At 40.4% G+C, this 19,066-nt stretch overlaps 3 protein-coding genes across 3 annotated transcripts; 1 reads left to right on the plus strand and 2 right to left on the minus strand.

Annotated features, from left to right (window-relative positions):
- Positions 1–793: 793 nt before the first annotated feature.
- Positions 794–7,424, minus strand: ndufs8a (NADH:ubiquinone oxidoreductase core subunit S8a). Its single transcript, XM_071534414.1, has 8 exons — positions 7,373–7,424; positions 6,333–6,388; positions 5,390–5,455; positions 4,891–4,980; positions 4,012–4,120; positions 2,819–2,882; positions 2,217–2,345; positions 794–1,458 (listed from the first exon to the last, which is right to left on the minus strand). The coding sequence occupies exons 2-8, from the start codon at positions 6,373–6,375 to the stop codon at positions 1,327–1,329; spliced, it is 633 nt and encodes a 210-aa protein (XP_071390515.1). The 5' UTR covers positions 6,376–6,388; positions 7,373–7,424; the 3' UTR covers positions 794–1,326.
- LOC139656792 (pinopsin) lies at positions 6,654–14,735 on the plus strand. The gene is made up of 8 exons (XM_071534415.1): positions 6,654–6,684; positions 9,485–9,621; positions 10,662–10,725; positions 12,162–12,335; positions 12,420–12,558; positions 13,207–13,359; positions 14,038–14,131; positions 14,526–14,735. Exons 1-8 carry the CDS (start codon positions 6,654–6,656, stop codon positions 14,733–14,735), a joined length of 1,002 nt encoding a protein of 333 aa, XP_071390516.1.
- A 1,333-nt stretch (positions 14,736–16,068) lies between these two features.
- On the minus strand, positions 16,069–17,505 carry tmem187 (transmembrane protein 187). The gene has a single exon (XM_071534423.1). The coding sequence runs from the start codon at positions 17,393–17,395 to the stop codon at positions 16,625–16,627; it is 771 nt and encodes a 256-aa protein (XP_071390524.1). The 5' UTR covers positions 17,396–17,505; the 3' UTR covers positions 16,069–16,624.
- Positions 17,506–19,066: the final 1,561 nt, after the last annotated feature.

Below are 19,066 nucleotides of genomic sequence, written 5' to 3' on the forward strand. Positions count from 1 at the left end.
TGATACTGCACCACCGCAGTAAAGAGACCCACCAAACCAAACCACACTGAAGTTTATACTACACCCACAGCAAGAGCTGAGCTGAGACAAACTAAACTGTACCAAGCCAGCGTGGTTATGGTTGACAAATCAGATGTAACATAAGGGAAATAAAGGGAGCCTGCTGTTCTGGGTTAGAGCTAGTCTCGTTTACTTTGATAGATCCACTGATAACTGATATAGGGTTTTAAATATACCAAAATTCAAATATCAATCCGAACATTTTTTGAGTGACATTGCCCAGTCAGGGATTTAACATTTTCTCCAAATTTCACCAGGATAAACTTTATCATGATATTGTGAAAGATAGCACACTTGATGCAGTAACATTTTTGTGCAACTCTGGACATGGATAGAAAGCATTCTGGACCTGATCACTGTATGCTTGAATGTTTCTCATGCAAAGCTGCATACAAAATGGTTCCAAATCAGCTTTCTGATATCATCTGACTGTAACCTGAAGACCTGCCAAGCAGCTGCAGTAGCATTTCTCTTTAAATTCCCTTTAGCTTCCCCTCAGCATGGCTGTTTCAAAGTTAGGAGAAACTTGCCAGAGGGGATAACAATTGCAATTACAAAAGAGTGAATAGCAAGCAAGCATAATGTGGTATTTTAAAAGAAAACAGCATGTAAATGATGTCACTGTATTGCATATATGAACATTTTCAAACATATTGGTATGCGAAAATATGGGGATACCACCCAACCCTAATGCCAATAACCGATATTATGTGGCAATCTTTAAATTTAACCGTTTTCATACCAAAAAAAATGACAAGTATTCAGTGTTTCCCCCAGAATTTTATTCTCGTCAGGGTGGAACAGCCTCTGAGACAGCAATTAAACAATGGGACACAAACTCTCCACTGAAACCCAGGATGATAATAATAATCATAATAGTATATTCATGCATACTTGTGTGGAATCTGAGCAAAACATCATATTAGAAGTAATTCAGGTTAAGGGCTTCCCACGGACAACCAGTGTAGTATTGATCAATTCTACAATAAATATGTAATCACACAAACTGCATTATGTCATCATATCAGAGGTGGACCACACTGACACTGGTTTTTATTAAAAGGCCGATATCAGCCCCATACATCGGCAAACCAATATACTGGTCTGACCCTACAGCACATCCATCATAGCTGAGACAGGATAAGGAGCATTTGTTCTTACAGTATGTACAGTATGGACGTATGTGTATGTCAGAGAGGTTATGTTGGCATGGGGTATCTGTACACTGTGTGTGTGTGTGTGTGTGTCTGTGTGTGTGTGTGGTGTCTATCGGTAGAGGTAATCAGCCTGTATGTTGGCGGCGATCTCCGCTTCCCACTTGTCGCCGTTGTTGAGCAGCTTCTCCTTGTTGTAGAGCAGTTCTTCGTGGGTTTCGGTGGAAAACTCAAAGTTGGGACCCTGACCAAGCGATAGAAGGAAGAAAGAGGGATTGAAGATAGGAGAGGGATATAAGAAAGAAGACAGAGAGGGATGACAGAGAGGGGTGAAGTTAGAGAGGGAGACGAGAGGATAATGGAATCAAAGCAAAGTTAACTGACATTCAAAAGTTTAGTGACGCAGTTATACAAGCTAAAACTCATCAGTGCTATGGGGAAATTGGGTCGTAGCATCAATGAGGGGGAGCAAATGAGGGGGGTATTAAACATTTACAGCACTAGAATGTAGTACATAGATATATGAACAAAAAGTATGAATATAGATGAATTATAGTGTGTATGCAGAGTGGTCAAAATTAAAGCAGTAGAACAAACAGACAAGGAAATGAAAGAAAAATCATCCAATGTCAAAAAAAACAAACAAAATACCAAAAAATACAGAATGAAAAATAACAGAGATTTGAGATAGATAAGCAAGGGAATATGAAGTCAAATGAAGTTAAATCTTGATGACAAAAGATGACTTTTTAAGACCTTTTTGATGCCGGTTACAGTGAAATATAGACCATGAGAACTTAAGACTTCCTACTGTATTTAAGGCCTTTTATGCCCTTGAGTTTAGATGAGTCAACACGTTTTAAAGCCTTTTTCTGGACCTGCGATCACCCTGATGTACAGGATGTGCGAACTATGCGCTGTGCTGTAATCTAATCTCCCAAAATACATGATCACACACACACACACACACACACACACACACACACACACACACACACACACCTCTACGATGGCGTCCACGGGGCAGGCCTCCTGACAGAAGCCGCAGTAGATGCATTTGGTCATGTCGATGTCGTAGCGGGTCGTCCTCCTGCTGCCGTCGGCTCGAGGCTCCGCTTCGATGGTGATGGCCTGGACCACACAGATTATTGGGAAGGTTATTGGGAAGATTATTGGGAAGATTTTTTTTTTTGGGGGGGGGGGGGTCAAAACTTAATAGTGTGTTCCTTCCTGAATTCGTTTGTCCATATTTGGACTTGTAACTTCCTCTATGTAGGGTTAGGGTTTTATGGGTTTTATTCTTTTAATTGTGAAGCACTTTGTACTTTGCGTAAGAAAAGTGCTATAGAAATAAGGTTTATTAATATTTACTATTATTACTATTAAACAGATGTAGTCTGGTTCAGTGGGAAATTACTCCGAGAGCGCCCCCTTCAGTCAAGGTTTTTTAGAAAAGTGAAAAAACGAAATATGGCCCTCTGTAAAGTAATAAGGGCCACAAGTATTGATATCAGGATTTACAGAATTCACTGTCCACAAGTAATATATACAGTATGTATAACTGCAAGGAGGAAAAAGAGGTGTGTGTGTGTGTGTGTGTGTACCTGGGCAGGGCAGATAGCCTCACACAGCTTGCAGGCAATGCAGCGTTCCTCTCCTGAAGGATACCTGGTGTAATTACAAACACTATATTAGGGTTTGATCTACGCCACTCCACTGCACTCCACAACAACCCCCTTTAATATAAAATGACCCTTCCAAAATCACTTCAATACAGTTTACTCAAACATTGATTTTTAGGTGTGTACAAAATTTCAGTGACAGCTTTACAGTGAAGTAAGTGATTACATTTTAAATACAATCAAATCGTCATGATGGCAAAAACTAGGAAAAAAAGCTAACTGTGATTTAGAGGCTTAACTGGGGAAGAAGTAGTGAATGCCTTTCTGTGTATGGCTAGCATATTTTATGTGGCTAGCGTGACAAATTAGTAATTCACTTTTATGAAATTCCTACTTTGTGCAAGTCCCAACGATGGCATTACTTTTTGTACGGTAAGCTGAAACTGAGATTTTTGCAATGATAATATTGTGCGATACTGTGCCACATGATTCATTATTGTTCATTGTGTAACATGGGCTATACCTTGTATGAATACGATCATATTCTATGTAACCTCAGTTACTCACCTTCTAAAGCCATCAGAATTGAATGCTTCATGGCTAATATTGGCTCATATACAAGTCCTTTGATTTTAATTTGTTTGCCTAATTTAACAAGGCCTGGATTAGTATTGACTAAAGCAAGTCTAACCTACTTCAATGAACAATGCAACCTTGAAGTGGACCTGAATGACGTCACACAGCTATTGGCTGTTAAGCAGACAGGAACCAGTATATGCACGCACACCTAAATCCCCTTTCCTAACTCTAAAGGCTGGTTTATAGTTTTGCACTACACTAGATGGCAGTGTAGAGTTTTTTTTTTTTACTACTTCCATGCTAATAAAGCACGGATAAAAACGGGAACGGAAGTTTACATTCTCTGAAACAAAGTGTGTCCACTGTTGTCCACTCACTTGGTGGTGTCCAAAGCGATGTTTTGGGATATTTCTCGCCATGAATTTAGTGACATCTGCAATCTCGACAAAATCTGGGGATGAGGTGCCGTACAAATAAACATGTTTGCGAACCTCCTCTGCTCGCCTCCGTGTTGTCTTCACTATCAGCGGCAATCGAGCAAAACAAGGTGGGAGGAAATATGACGCGAGCTAACTCATCCACACTCTGGGACCCACCTGCGCAGGGCGTGCTCCCCTCTAAAGCGAGGCGACAGCGGCCCCTTCTCAAACGGGTAGTTGATGGTGGCGGGCTCTCGGAAGAGGTAGCTCATTGTCATGCCTAGACCTGACAGCACGACAGAATGATGAAATATGAGGTTAGACAACGTTTCAGAACGTTTCCCGTATTGACATATGCAAAATAACGGTGGTGCTCAACGTGGGGTCCGGGGACCACCAGGGGTCCTTGAGGGGGTTCCAGGGGGTCCCCAGCAAATTGATGAATTGTTAAACTTCAGTATTATTTCATTTATAAGAAGTTAACACAATTAGAGAATGTAAAAGAATGACTGTTTTGATCATAGTTTCACTGTTATCTCTCTACCTACAATACAGATAGTCATGGAATTCTGGACAAAATCATATCTAACAATAAAAATATTCTCAGATTTGGGTCCGAGAGACAAAATCTCATCAATTGGGGTTCTGTGGCCCTGATGTGGACTAAATTAGGGGTCCTTGATATGAAAAAGGTTGAGAATCATTGCAATATAACACACAACTAGCATAAACATGATCCTAAAGGCTGACAGGACAGGCTTGAACAATGAGCTCGACATCATGCTCAGTCCTGAAAATGTACCACCTGGCATGAAATTGCATTCTGGGTGATCAAACTATATTCAGATTGGAGCAAAAATGCATCAAATCCAGCTACAAACATACACAAGCCACCTCCAGAAGTGGTCAGAGAACCATTTGTATCTCCAATCCAGGACCTAAAGAGCCCCTGTAATGAGTTGACCCTAGTTTCGTATTCATGCCGGGGTACAGAGAGAGAGAGAGAGAGAGAGAGAGAGAGAGGTCAGAGGTGAAAGGTGAGCGGGCGGGGCTGACCTCTGAAGAGCTCTGTCCACAGCAGCGTCTGAGCAGCCCGGTCTGTGATGGACTTCATGTCTGTGGGGATCTCCTGGGCGTTCACATACTCTACAGAAAGGGAGAGAGAGAGAGAGAGAGAGAGAGAGAGAGAGAGTGGGGTGTGTGTGGGGAGGGGGTTCGATTGACATTGGTTTATGTAGGCAAATATTTTTTAAATCTTTATTTTCTCATTCTGAAAGAGGCCCCTCCTGCCCAAACCATTTTCTCTTCAAATTTAGATGATGTTGGGATCAAAATGGCAAATAAAAGTGACAAGTTATAAAAGTTATAAATAAAGTCATTATTATTATTATCACAAATTCTGGTTAATGACTTCCCATGACAGGCTGATATCTGATATTTGATTTTTAATAAAAAGCAAAGGTTGAAACTGAATATTTGTGATGCCCTTCAAGTGGAGACACTACAACGCCTGTGTGTGTGTGTGTGTGTGTGTGTGTGTTGTTCTGGTACTTACTGAATCCCTCCCTCTGCGCAGACACACTGAAGGACCTGACCAGACTCTGGGTGGCCACAGAAGTGCCTGAAGGAAAGTAAAAGCACAGCGTCATGGCCACAGAATTAGAACGGCTAGAAAGTGCATTGCTAATGACATCAAAATAGTGGAGTGGTCCTTTGGATGGTATGCTAAAGTATAACAGCCATACACCATGTTAACACTGTACATGGGAGAGTTGCATAAAGTAGGGTTTGACCCCTATGGGTTTTAAGACATGCTTTTTTGAGGCTGAATTTTGGTGTCCAGTAGAGTTGTCCCTGGCAAGCAAAATGTAAGAAGCTCTTTAATGAAGCAATTGTCAAGATTTTGGTCAGAATCAATAAATGATGGAATTTTTTTTTTTTTTTTTTTTTTTTTTAAGGGAAAAAATAAGGTACAGGTCAAAAATTGTCAAAGTTATGCTATAAATGTAACTATTTATGTCATTTTTTGTTTTTTAAAATGATTTGTAATCAGCGTTTCAACCACAATTCTATTATTGTCAGGGTGGAAAAGCCTCTGAAACCCACAGTGGGACACTAAAACTCTCCATTGAAACCCATTGTATTAATAACAGCAATAATAATAATCATCATCATCATCATGCATATTCAATTATACAATAAGTATGTAATTAAACATACCAACATATCCATCATATTGGAAGTGGGTGACAGTGACTGGATGATATCCAAAGTTTAAATAAAAGGTCAAACTAACATGAATCTAACCTAGAATTAAAGTTTGAAGTTGGATCTCAATTTGGGGTAGCACAAAGCTCTTTGCAGGATCTCTGCAGTTGTCCCAACAGTATAGTACAACTGTTACTCAAAGTTAAATCATACTTAATCACTGTGAGAATATTAGATATTCATCCATCCACTTCCAATATATTCCCGTCCATCTGGCTGTGGAATCTTACCTGGCCTTGACACGGAGTAGAGTAAACGCAACGTTGCAGCCATCACGCCTTTCACCCTGAAAGCACACAAACATAAACACAGACACACAGACACACAGAGCATAGGTCATTTGGCGGAGTGGCACTGACTTAAAAAACCAAGAGAAAATAAGAAATGGCACTTTTTTCCCCCAGGAGAGAGACTTTGGTCATTCCATGTTATTCCTGCAAACTTCTCTACAAAACAAACCATGAGAGCTAGTAGCGAACAGTGTGAACTGACTCTAAAAGTGTAAGCTTTACTTAAACAAACGCAGTGTTGTCGACTACAGGTATGCCGAAATGAAGAGTGGCTTCCAACAAATCGAAACAGGTCTTCAGACATATTGTATAATGTATGTGCGTTTGCCGAAAACCAAGCTCACACTTGTCAAATTTCTAAAACGTAGCTTGGGGTGACGTTCTCTCCATACAAGAGAACGGAACTATGAAGTTCAGCTGAGGTTACGCATGTTGCATACATCAAAACAACCGTGACATACTGACGTTAACAAACATGGCTTGTTGTTGACAGTGAAGTCAGTCTATTTTTGAACTGCTACCTTGCTAACATTGTCACGCAATAGGGCAGTCCAGTATGTTTGAAGTAACGTTTCTGGATGCTTGACTAAGCTAACGTTAGCTGCCATGCTTTCCCTAGAAGCAAAGTAGCCTACATGCAGCTTACTTAGAGTTACATGTTACTCGCTAGCTTGGGTACCATTACATAGTTTAGCCAGCCTGCAAACCAAGTACCTGACATACCCTTGACCACTTCACAGCACCTTGCACCTTGACTTCAATAGTTTGTGAAATGTCAAGGTGCACTGCTAAGCTAACACTGATTAGGAGCCGGCAACAACACTCAAGGACTTTTGTATAAAGGTCGCTTGAGGTAAATGGAAAGTGACTGCAACGCTTTCAAGATCATATATGCATGCCAATAAATGTAGTATTTGATGTCACGCAAATGACGCGTGTATCAAAGAGGAATATGCGTGTTTAAATGTTTTAAAACTCACCGAAATGTCGCTATTTGGCCTTCTGAACCAGAACAGCGGACGATTTAGGAACGGACCGTGCGTGCACAGGAAATGACAAAACGTGACAATGACTTCTTCTTCGTGTCTTTAATGGTGAATTGCAAGCACTCCGGAGCATTACCGCCACCAACTGTTATAAAATCAATATAACTTTAAATCCTTCTAGTCCAGTTTGCTGTAAAAAGGTAAAAGATACTATGATGTCCCTTGAATTACATGTAAACAATGTCTTAAAATCCATTTTCTTGATTCCTTTGTGTTCCAGTCCTTGTAATCATCTGCTTTCTCTTGAATATTGTGAGCAGAAGAATATAACAGTCTCCCTCTGCTGGCAATAGTCACCTTCCTCAGTCTGGTGCTTCTTTATCAATTGTAAAGTTTAGTTTTGTATGTCCCAGTAGTCAAACATTGTTCCCTCCTTTTCCCTCTTATTGATCTCCCTACTTCCACTGCCTGGTCTAGTTGATATAGGGTCTTCCTTTCGTGTCTTTGTCCCATTTCCCCTGCCACGTCTCTTAACGTGACACCAGATGAAATACTTTATTTCAGCTTTACTAATAGTTATAGGTAAATCAGCATCATCTCACAGCTGCACTAGAATCAATCAGAACAAGAATCACATTCTCATTCTCATTCTCAAACTTAAATTCTTTTGCTCTGTAAAGCAGATCCCTACATTGTCAACGCTAGATCCGGTAGCTTTTTCTTGAATCCCAAAAATCACATATTTCGTTTTTGAAGTTGAAATTCTAAAGCCCCATTTATCAGCCCACCCTTCGACTTCATTTCAAGCTTTTTGAGCTTGTCTTGTTGGGTATTCAGTGTTCCTAGCTCCTCTCTAAAGAGCGGCATCATCAGCAAAAAGGGATAGGCCAAAGTCTCAACAGCCTGGAATATATCATTAATCATAATACTGAACAAAATTGAACTAATCACTGATCCTTGAGGGGTGCAGAACATATCCCTCCAACCCTAACTTGAATTGTTCTTTTCTTCAGAAAATCTTCGTATTCATTGTATGCCTTTCCCACATTCAGAAATATACCTACTGCTGTTTCCTTATTAACAACAGCCTTTTTAATATTGAGATCTAAAACAGCTATGGAATCTAATAAACCCATTTTGATACTTGGTGAAGAACCCTTTATCCCCTTAAAAATGAAACAATTGGTTACCATACGCTCCATTATTTTACATAAAACTGATGTTAATGCTATGGAATGGTACAAGTTTGGGCTTGATGCAATATTGGATCTGACACTACATGTTCCCACTCCTTTGGCAACTTACCCACTTCTTACAGCCTATTAAATAAAGCTAGTATCTCCTTTAATACAAAATCATTCAATTTTTTTTAAATATCTCATAGCACAATCCATGCCTCAATAGAGCCATATTGGATCCAGCCTCAGGTCTTTTAATGTAAGAAACACATTTATCAGATCGCTATTTACAACACTTCTATTTAACTTCCACTGCTCTTTTCTGCCACTGCCAGAAGAGTTTTGTATTGGAGTGCTCATAATAGCACATCCAAAATCCTTATTATTATTATTACTGGTGTTGTTATCATCACCATTAGTTTTAGTCACAGAGTAGTAGTTATTGGCCTAGTAGTAGTATTACGTGCACACACACACACACACACACACCCAATGTGCATCATAGTTTTTCTTAATGAAGCATGCGAGTTTTAATTGGAAATGGTTTCGATGACACTTCTTCCACCTGAGCTCTCTACTACAAACGCCTGGTAACGAATGTCCAAGGTTGTGGACTGGTTGCTCGTCGTAAAAGTAAGTGTGGCTTTTATTTTTAATATCAAATAATATATCATATCAAATAATACTGGTCTGAGTACGACATTTGAGTTGATGTCTGTCCCCATGCATGAGTGAACCGTACTTGTCTGTATGGAAACATGCTGGAATTGTTGCTTGCATTATGTTTAACTCTCCTCAGTTGCTCTATTATCTTTGCTGTATCCTACTATTATTTTGCTGTTGCAACGACACAATTTCCCCACAGGGATAATTAAAGTTTCATCTTATCTTATCTTATATATTGACCACTATGTTTTTTCTCTCCCAGTGAGTGAGTGGTCTAATGGGACGGCTTTGGAGCGGTCATGGACAGAGGCAGAGAAATGGGTGCTGGTGGCTGTGTTGGGCCTGGAGATGGTAATGGGAGTAGTGGGAAACTGTCTGGTTCTGCTGGTCAAAGTCATGGTAAGGTCTGTCTGTCTGTCTGTGTGTGTATGTGTCAGTGTGTGTGAGTGTGTGTTGGGGTGGCAGGGGGTGGTATAGTATGCTGGTATCTTCATTTGTGTTGCTTGTGTCTTTAAGAGCATCCAGTAGCCTGTTGTAGTTTTCAAGATGTCCAACTGTGTAGTGATGTAATTAGAAAAATGGAAAATTGTGTGCAATATTCTAAAAGCTCAGGTTTTTGCCCCCTGAATGAGTGTAAAAATGAGATTTTAGACCCATTTTTTCAAATGTATCTTTTTTTTTATTGAAAAAAAAAATCGAATTGAAACATTGGTCCCGTGCGGAAGAGGATTAGGGCCACATGAGAAAAATGTAATTGAGTTCTGAATTTAAAGTCAGAGTTCTGAGATTAAAGTCAGAATTCTGAGTTATGACTTTATGCTCCTTTATTCTCCAGTTTAGTGTGACAAAATTACTAAACTGGAGAATTTTACACAAAAAGGTGGGATGATGGTTCCCATCCACCAGTAAGAAGCAAGTCCACTTTGGTCTTCTCCATGCCAATCAACCTATGGCTGCTGAAAAGAAACATTGTGTTAGATAGACAGTTTAGTGTCTGAGACAAATACGTCAGTTTTCATTCATTCAAACAAAATTAAATAAATGAATGAATAAACAATTAAATAACAACATCACTACCTTAATTTCTAAACTGTATTTCAGGATAATGAGCCTAATTTTTTCCTCATTATGCTCCCTGTACAATTTCTACACCCAGAAAAAGGGTTCTTCAAACATATAACCCAATTTCAAGATGTCCAACTGTGTCCGATATACAGTAGAACCATTTGAGCATGGTGCTATAGAGAACCTAAAAAGGATTCTTTACAGCACCATAAAGGGTTCTGCTATGGTAAAAGCCTGAAGAACCATTTTCCGGTGCTATTGAGAATAATTTTGTTAAGAGTAAACTTTTAGTGCAGGCTGTCTGGCTTCCTTTCCATATTTACTGTACTTATCTCTCTCCATCCCCCCTTTCTCTCTCCGTCTCTCACTCTCAGTGCAGGGGTCAGTTCTCCTGTCGTTACTGGCTTCCCTTCATCAGTCTCACCATGTCCGACTTAGGTATAGCATACGCCGACTTAAAGAAAAAATCCACCCTCAGATACTTTTCCACTGTTATATATCATCCATCTGTGTATTCCGGTATTTGGTGTACTCGCTTTCCCTCAACCTGCCTCGTCTACTTCTACATCAGTTTGAGAAAATGCCCCTGAGTCAAACCGCAACAGGTGTTCGAGTTGCATTGCATTCTGGTCTCTCTCCTGTTCCTGTGGGTGGAGAAATTGGTCTCTCTCCTCTTCTAGATGGATTTCTCCCTGTATGATTGTTGAACGTCTCTTGGTGCAAAATGGCGGCTCTAGAAAGAAGCCCTCGCTCTTTGATTCTGAGGGACTGACACCAAAACCTGACGTTTACCGCTGATGTTTTACATCCTGAAACATTTTCTGATATCAAACTCCAAATGTAGCTGCTGGAAATATCTCAATATGACGTCACATCGTCTATGTTTAGCCAGTTACCTAAGGAAAGAAGAAAAATACACCAGTAAACAACAAAATGGACCCAGAACTGCAAAGTACATTGCCAATAGCTGTTTTTTCAACAGTGTTAAGGTGTTTTAGGGTGGATTTTTCCTTTAACATAATGTAACATAGCTTAACATTACACCACAGCACAATCCAGCATCACATGGCATGACATTAGAGGGCATATTTGATTGTAGATCATTTAAGTCATAATTGTCTTTGTTCAGATTTTGCTCAAAATATCATGATAATTTCAAACTGTGAGCCTAGTATTGTGTATTGTACCAAACCGTTGGCTGAATGTATCATTATGTCCCTATACCATTTAACTTTACTGCTGCTGCAAGTTCTCTTCTCACTTTTTGGATAATGCTAACTAGTCGATTATCACTCAACATAGTGTATGCTAAAGTGTTAGCATGTAGCCTACTATCACTCAAAATAGTGTATGGTAAAGTGTTAGCATGTAGCCTACTATCACTCGAAATAGTGTATGGTAAAGAGTTAGCATGTAGCCTACTATCACTCAACATAGTGTACGCTAAAGTGTTAGCATGTAGCCTACTACCACTCGAAATAGTGTATGGTACAAAGTTAGCATGTAACCTACTATCACTCAACATAGTGTATGCTAAAGTGTTAGCATGGAGCCTACTATCAATCAATATTTCATATTTTTTGTATATTTTAGTATCCATTCATTTCTTTGTGTCAGTATATTCTACTGTTATTTTGCACACCCTGCTTACATGTTGCAATTCATATATTTCATATTTTTCATTCACATATTTCTGCTTAATACATTCTAGAACTGTAATTGTTGGTTGCATTATGTTTAATACCCCCATTTTCTCTATTCTTATTTATATTCTATTTTTCTTTGCTGTATCCTATACTGTTTGCTGCTGCAATGACCCAATTTCTCAAGGGGATCGCCTCATCTTAATTACACTGTGTAACCCATAATCAGAGTGCAGAAGGTCCAGATATCATTTTATAATAAACCGCTGTGTTGTGAAGGCTGCTCCCTCCTCATCATCTCCGGCTCCCTGCTGGCCATGCTGACGGGAGGTCAAAGGTCACCGTGGTGTGAGGTCGTCAGCCTGCTGAAGTTCGCCTTCATCACCTCCTCTATAGGAAGCATAGGTAACACACACCTCCATGCACACACACACACACACACACACACACACAGTATGTATAAGGATTTCTCTTTTTGTTCGTTTGAAGCCATCCTCTGTATGCAGCGGCTGATGGGCGCGGCCTCCATCGGAAATGCTGCCTTCGTTGCCATGGCGACGGCGTGCTTGGCTTCCTGGGTGACGGGAGTGGTGTTCGGGAGCGTCCCTGTCATCTACGCCTGGATCAAGTATGTAGTTTAGTTCAGTGGTTCTCAACGTGGGGTCCGGGGACCACCAGGGGTCCTTGAGGGGGTTCCAGGGGGTCCCCAGCAAATTGATGAACTGTTAAACTTCACCATTATTTCATTTACAAGAAGTTAACACAACTAGAGAATGTAGAAGAATGACTACTTTGAATGTAGTTTCACTGTTATCTCTCTACCTACAATACAGATAGTCATGGAATTCTGGACAAAATCATATCTGACAACAAAAATATTTGGGTCCGAGAGATAAAATCTAATCAAATGGGGGTCTGGACTAAATTAGGGGTCCTTGATATGAAAAAGGTTGAGAATCACTGGTTTAGTTGAATCAATGTTAATGTTTCAATGGAGAGGTTTAGTGTCCCGTGATTGGTCTAAATGCCGTTTCAGAGGTTTCAGAGGGGAAATACTGAATACTCTTTTGGATTTATTTTTTTTTTGGCATGAAAATGATCAAATTTAAAGATATTGGATATCAGCACAAAATATCACCTATCAGCTGCTTTTGTCCAAAAATATCAGTATCTGCGTTCAAAAACCCATATCGGTCGAACCCTAGTCAATGTACTTCCACTTTCCTTTCTCTCTCTTCCCTCATTTACCTCCGTCCATCCCTCCTTCCTAACCCAGGTACGACCCGGCGGAGATGCTGTGTGCCGTCTTCTGGGAGAGCAGCTACTCCGACATGTTGGTCTACATCCTCTGCGCCTTCTCCGTCTGCATCTTCCTCCCCTTCCTCCTCATCCTCCTCTGCTCGCTACTGACCGCCGCCGGCTGCCACAGGTGAGCCGCCTGACTGATCCGTTAGTGGCACCTATGGAAATATACCACAAACCAAACAATTAACCCAAACGTTTTCATGTCACAGACCCCGAAACAGACCCATATTATGCCCCCATTGGATAAGATGTAGTCCCATAGACCCATATGGAAAGATTTTAGTTGCAGTATTGAATTGCAGAACTGTCTACACTGTATGTGAAGAGATAACAACTCGTTCTTATACATTCTCTAATTCAGTGGTTCTCACCGTGGGGTCCGGGGACCACCAGGGGTCCTTGAGGGGGTTCCAGGCTGGTCCCCAGCAAATTGATGAATTGTTAAACTTCATTATTATTTCATTTACAAGACGTTAACACAATTAGAGAATTTAGAAGAATGACTGTTTTGATCATAGTTTCTCTGTTATCTCTCTACCTACAATACAGATAGTCATGGAATTCTGGACAAAATCATATCTAATAATAAAAATATTCTCAGATTTGGGTCCGAGAGACTAAATCTCATCAAATGGGGGTCTTGGCTCTAATGTGGACTACATTAGGGGTCCTTGATATGACAAAGATTGAGAATCATTGCTCTAATTGGGATCATTTCTAGTGAATTCCATTGTAGTGAACATTAAATAATTTCACCTCATCTCTTCTAACCTCTCTCTCTTGTCTCTCTTGTCTGACTCAGAGATGATGATGAGGATGATGAGGATCTGTCCTCGGTCACTCCGCTGCTGGTGGCCTTCTACCTTCTCTGCTATACTCCCTTTGCTGTGTCTGAGGTGACTCACACACACACACACACACATATACAAACTCCTGCATACCCAAGATTGCTATATTACAGTAGATTACAATGCAAGACAGCACTATCTCTTTTCACTGTCCTATATCCAGCTGTGCTGATGGAAGAAACATGACAGTTATGAATGAAATCAAAATCATCTATTAACCCAATTTCTTTCTTGTTTTTCTTAATTCAATTCAATTCCATATATTACCAAATCAGGAGACAAAATTAATTATTCACTACAGAACAATAACAATCAAATAAGGTCCAACCAGCCATTGACAGTGTTCTTCATCCAATTGCAACTAAAATTGTAAAATATTTCTTGTAAAAATGCTTCCTTACTCTCTCTCTCTATTCTTCCTTTCCTTCCATTTACCCACCAGCTGATCCTCCTCGGCAGACTGGACCTGTCCCCGGCTCCCGATTGGCTAAGGACGCTGTCATCGGTGATGTCGTACCTGGACTGTGGGCTGAACCCCCTCATCTACTGCTCGAACCAGGACTTCCGGGAGGCGGGCCTGGCCCTGCTGTGGACCAGTAGGAAGTCCTTTTCAGACCCTGTCCTGACTGGCATGACTAAACTGGACCTTTAAAGATGTGCAGTTGAAGTTTTCCCTATTCGTTTCCCCATACCTTTCAATGGGAAAACCCCACAGTCATGTAGAGTATAAACAGACTCATGTTTTTGGATTTCAGTGAAGTGAATTATACATTTCCTCTTAACAAGTTAGTGTTTTAATTGTCGATATGGTTATGTTTTAAAACCTCCCATTTGCTCTATTCTTTACATTTAATTTGTTGTGCTGTGTGCTATATTCTAGCTGTAATCACCCAATTTCCCCTGGGATCATTAATGTTTTATATCTTATTACAGTTTTTTTTTTTTTTTTTTTACAATTGGTTACAAACGTTTCTCAATACTGAGTCCACTTTTTTCAAAACTCTTCACACTGTTGTCTGTACCAACACACATCTTGGCATAACAGTTCATTTCATACCCAAAAGCTTCAATGTGCTTTTTTGCCATAAAGTAATTCAAAAATACTGTAAACTAGAGTAAATGAAAATTGCTGCAACGAAAACACAAAAGTCAATACTGTAATAGTTTGCTCAAAAAACAAAACAAAAAAAACAAAACATACAAATCATGTAATGAGATGGGACTGAGATGGGAATCACCTGTGGTTGGTCTCATTTACATAATTTCAATCAATAATTTTTCACTATTTGTCTCCACAACCATCTTTTTTTTTAGGACTCTGAATGTATTTCAATGGACTGGGATGGCAAATTGCTGTCCACTTGAATGTATGTTAGGTTTTGAACTTGTAAATTTAGGTTTTGAAAAGAGTATGCATTTGCTTTCTTTAGCTTTCAACCTGAAATCTATTAACCTTCTGAGCTTGTGATATCTACATTGTTACATTTAAACATGGGTTTAAGTCTATTCTGTCAAAAGTTCCTTTACTTTTGTCATGTTTTACTTTGTAATACTCGAGGATGTACCCACCTATACTAAGTTTACACCTTTTTATTTGCAGAATAGAGTTCACCATGCACCTTTTTAGTCCAGTATAAATCTTTAGAGCGTAAATCCATTGTATACATCATTGCAAGTACCAACTGATGAATTATATGGGTATTTTTAATGAGAAAACTACATAAATTAATGTTTTTCTGACAATATAACTGATTTCTGCTTCTATTGGAAGCTGCTTGCCTTATGATGATCACTGACTGGAGCTCAGAGTTTACCATTCTTTTTATTTACTACTGCATTACTGGTAATAATTGTACTGTAGTCAACACACAGGCAGGACAAATAACTATTTTGAGTTTAGATACATAAAAAAATAAAAATAAAAAAGCCCCAAGAAGCTTTATTTTCAAGTCAGACTTTTCACGTGTATATACCCAAAAGGTTGGACTAGCAAATAAATTCTGCTTTGTATCTTTAAAAGAACTTCTATGACATCTGCTGCATTGATTTGAAATGCCATTTTGTATGGATCGGGGCTTTCTTGTCACAGACCCCCTTGTAACACATTAGACCACAGGCCCCATTGGGACCCATATGGGAAGATTTTAGTTGCCTGCAGTGCATATGGGGGAGGTAACAGTGATGAGAGGGAAACAAATATTGCCATTCTTTAATTCGCGATGATTTCTTGTGGATCACGTTACAGTGAAATCAAATTATTCCTGAATGGATGAACCCCTGGAACCTTACAGATCGTTCTCTCTTGTATGGGCGCCGCGCCAAACTCTATTTAAACATCTGGCAGTGAAATAGGCCTATTGCTTTGCTTATCGGCAAAAGCGCATCATAGGCTACCTCATTAAACATAACTCAAGACCTTTCTACATCATTTGTAGTTCAATTCGGCATACAAATAATCCACCAACCAGCACTTATTTCAATACAAATTCTCAATGGAGATTAATTAAATTATCTTCATACAAAAGATAGTAGGCCTATAGTCTATTGTGCTGTAGTCTTTCCGTGCGCTCTCTGTGTGAGTGAGGTCAGGAAGCAGAAGCTGTAGTGGAACTGCAGGACGTCGCACACTTTAGACCAGAAGTGTCCGGTTATCCGCTGAAACAGCCGGTACCGAGCGAGCCGGTGATCCAGCAGCTTCAGCAGCACGAACCCGGCGCATGACAACACGGCCAGCAGCAGGTATCGCCGCGAGCGGCCGTCCCCGTGCTCCAGCTGCACGCGCACTCCCCTGTACACCGCGAGCGCGACGTGACAGCCCAGGGCCACCTCGAAACCCCGCTCGTGCGCCAGCGTCAGGCCGTAGCTGAGGATGGAACACAGCTCGAGCGCCGCCGCGTGCCCCGCCGCGTGCCCGCGCTCTATGAAGAGGCACCACACAGGGACCCACGCGAAGATCGGCAGGGTGAACCACTGGTCCAGCACGGCCGGAGCGCGCCGCAGGGTAGCCAGGCGCGTCCACTGCACGGGTGCGTAAAAGACTGCCATCAGGGCGAACACTTCCCTCATGTAACGACTCTGCCGGGTTTCTCTGGCGCCTCTCTGGCCCAACAACCAGTACAGTCCCATGTAGATATAGGCCAAGTTGACCAAGGAGTTAAACGGCATCGCCAGGAAACCGGGCAGATATTCAACCGTTTTTTCTGCGTAATGGTCGTAGGACAAGTCCACCTGAACGCCGTCAAACAGGCTGGTGTTCGCCAAGGCGATACAGACCAAAAAAGGCACAGACACGTGAAAAAGAGCCGACTTCATATTGTTTTTCACCAACACAGTCTTACACTAAAGGCACTGTTTTAGCGACAGAACGCTGGGAAGTTTCCTGTAGCCTGAGATACTGGACCTACTGGACTCAAAAGTTGGAGCTGTTGTTACTGTTCCGGGTTCAGAATCACGTGTTGGCAAACGGAGGGTTTGGATTGGCTTCCGTGCCCCAAACCCCGCCTTTCAATTCACTTCAACTCAATGCTATCAGAAAGCTAATAATATAAACGTAAATGAGCAAAAACAACAAAAACAAACAACAGTTGATCAATTCAAATCATATGGAGATGATACATTACTTGGTTTGAAAACATGTTCAATAGCACATAGTCGTCAATATCTATAATAACTTTGAACAGTTCCACAATTGAGAACATGTCAATTAAGAACAAATCATTCAATAGTCAGTAAAGGGCGGTCAGACATTGCAGTAACCAATGGCCATGTGTGTATGGGAGGGTGTGTGTCACTTCACGCATGCACATGCACACACACACACACACACACACACACACACCTCTTTATTTCTTTACTGTCCATCAGGCCCCTCTCCCCTCAACATGCTTTGGACATTTCATAAGTTAAACACTGCCAAGTCAAAAACCTTCTATTTTCACATTTTTTCAAGTGAACAATCAAATTGTAATATGACTTAAATGGTCTTAAATGGTTAAAGTTCAATTGATAAGTTATATTTAGAACATTCCATTGATTATTTACAATATATTTTGTTGTCTTTAGTTTTTTGTATTTGCTGTTGTTATATAACCGCTTTGGCAATGTAATGAAAAACCTATCATGCCAGTAAAACTCTTTGAATTGACCTGAAAACTGAGAGGGTGGCACGGTGTCTTAGCAAATGAACGAATGAATGAATGATTAGGGTGAATGAATGAAAAAAAGACAGACAGACTCATAGACAGGTAGAGGAAGACAAACAGGTTTTGTCAGTTACGGCGAGTCGGTGACTGTTTCTGCGGTCTAAACGTGGAGCTAGGGGGAAAACCTGAGAGAGCAGGAAGGAGGGATGAAAATAGAAGGCTTGAGGTAAAGTGGAGGTTGGTGGGGACAAAGAGACAGAGATCGAGGAGCAGAAACATGGAGAAGGGAGCCTGCTGCGTTACCTGAGAAAAGAGGTAAGAAATGGCTCCTGAATGAGAAACAGGCAGTGAAACTTTAATGATCCCCATAGGGAGATTAGAGTTGTTGCAGCAGCAAATAGTATAGGATACAGCAAAGAAAAAATTGAATTTAAATAAGACGAGAGCAAATGGGGATACTGCATATAATATAGCAATTACACATTTTGAACATACTAAGCAGAAATGTAGGAACGACAAGTATGAAGTTTCTGAATAGCAGCATGTATGCAGGGTGTGAAGTAACAGCAGTAGAACATACTAAGACAAAGCAATGAATGACAAATATGAAAAATAAAAATATGAAATATTTTTGCTTACTTCCCAGCAATGTTTTTGCTAGGAAGGTGTAATGCTGTCTGGATTTAATAGAGCTTTTACAATTGATTTACTGTATGTGATGTTTGTTTCCTAATGGGTTATGGAAACAATTTAATAAGGATTTGTCTGCCTGTCTCATAATGCTTACTTGCTTGACAGTGGTATGTGTTAGTTAATGTGGAATTTTATCAATGTTGTTTTG

Source organism: Centroberyx affinis, unplaced genomic scaffold, assembly GCF_046629955.1.
Source record: "Centroberyx affinis isolate AG114_WGS23_722 - 3 ecotype Tasmania unplaced genomic scaffold, CSIRO-AGI_Caff_v1 ptg002539l_1, whole genome shotgun sequence".
NCBI classification, from domain to species: domain Eukaryota; kingdom Metazoa; phylum Chordata; class Actinopteri; order Beryciformes; family Berycidae; genus Centroberyx; species Centroberyx affinis.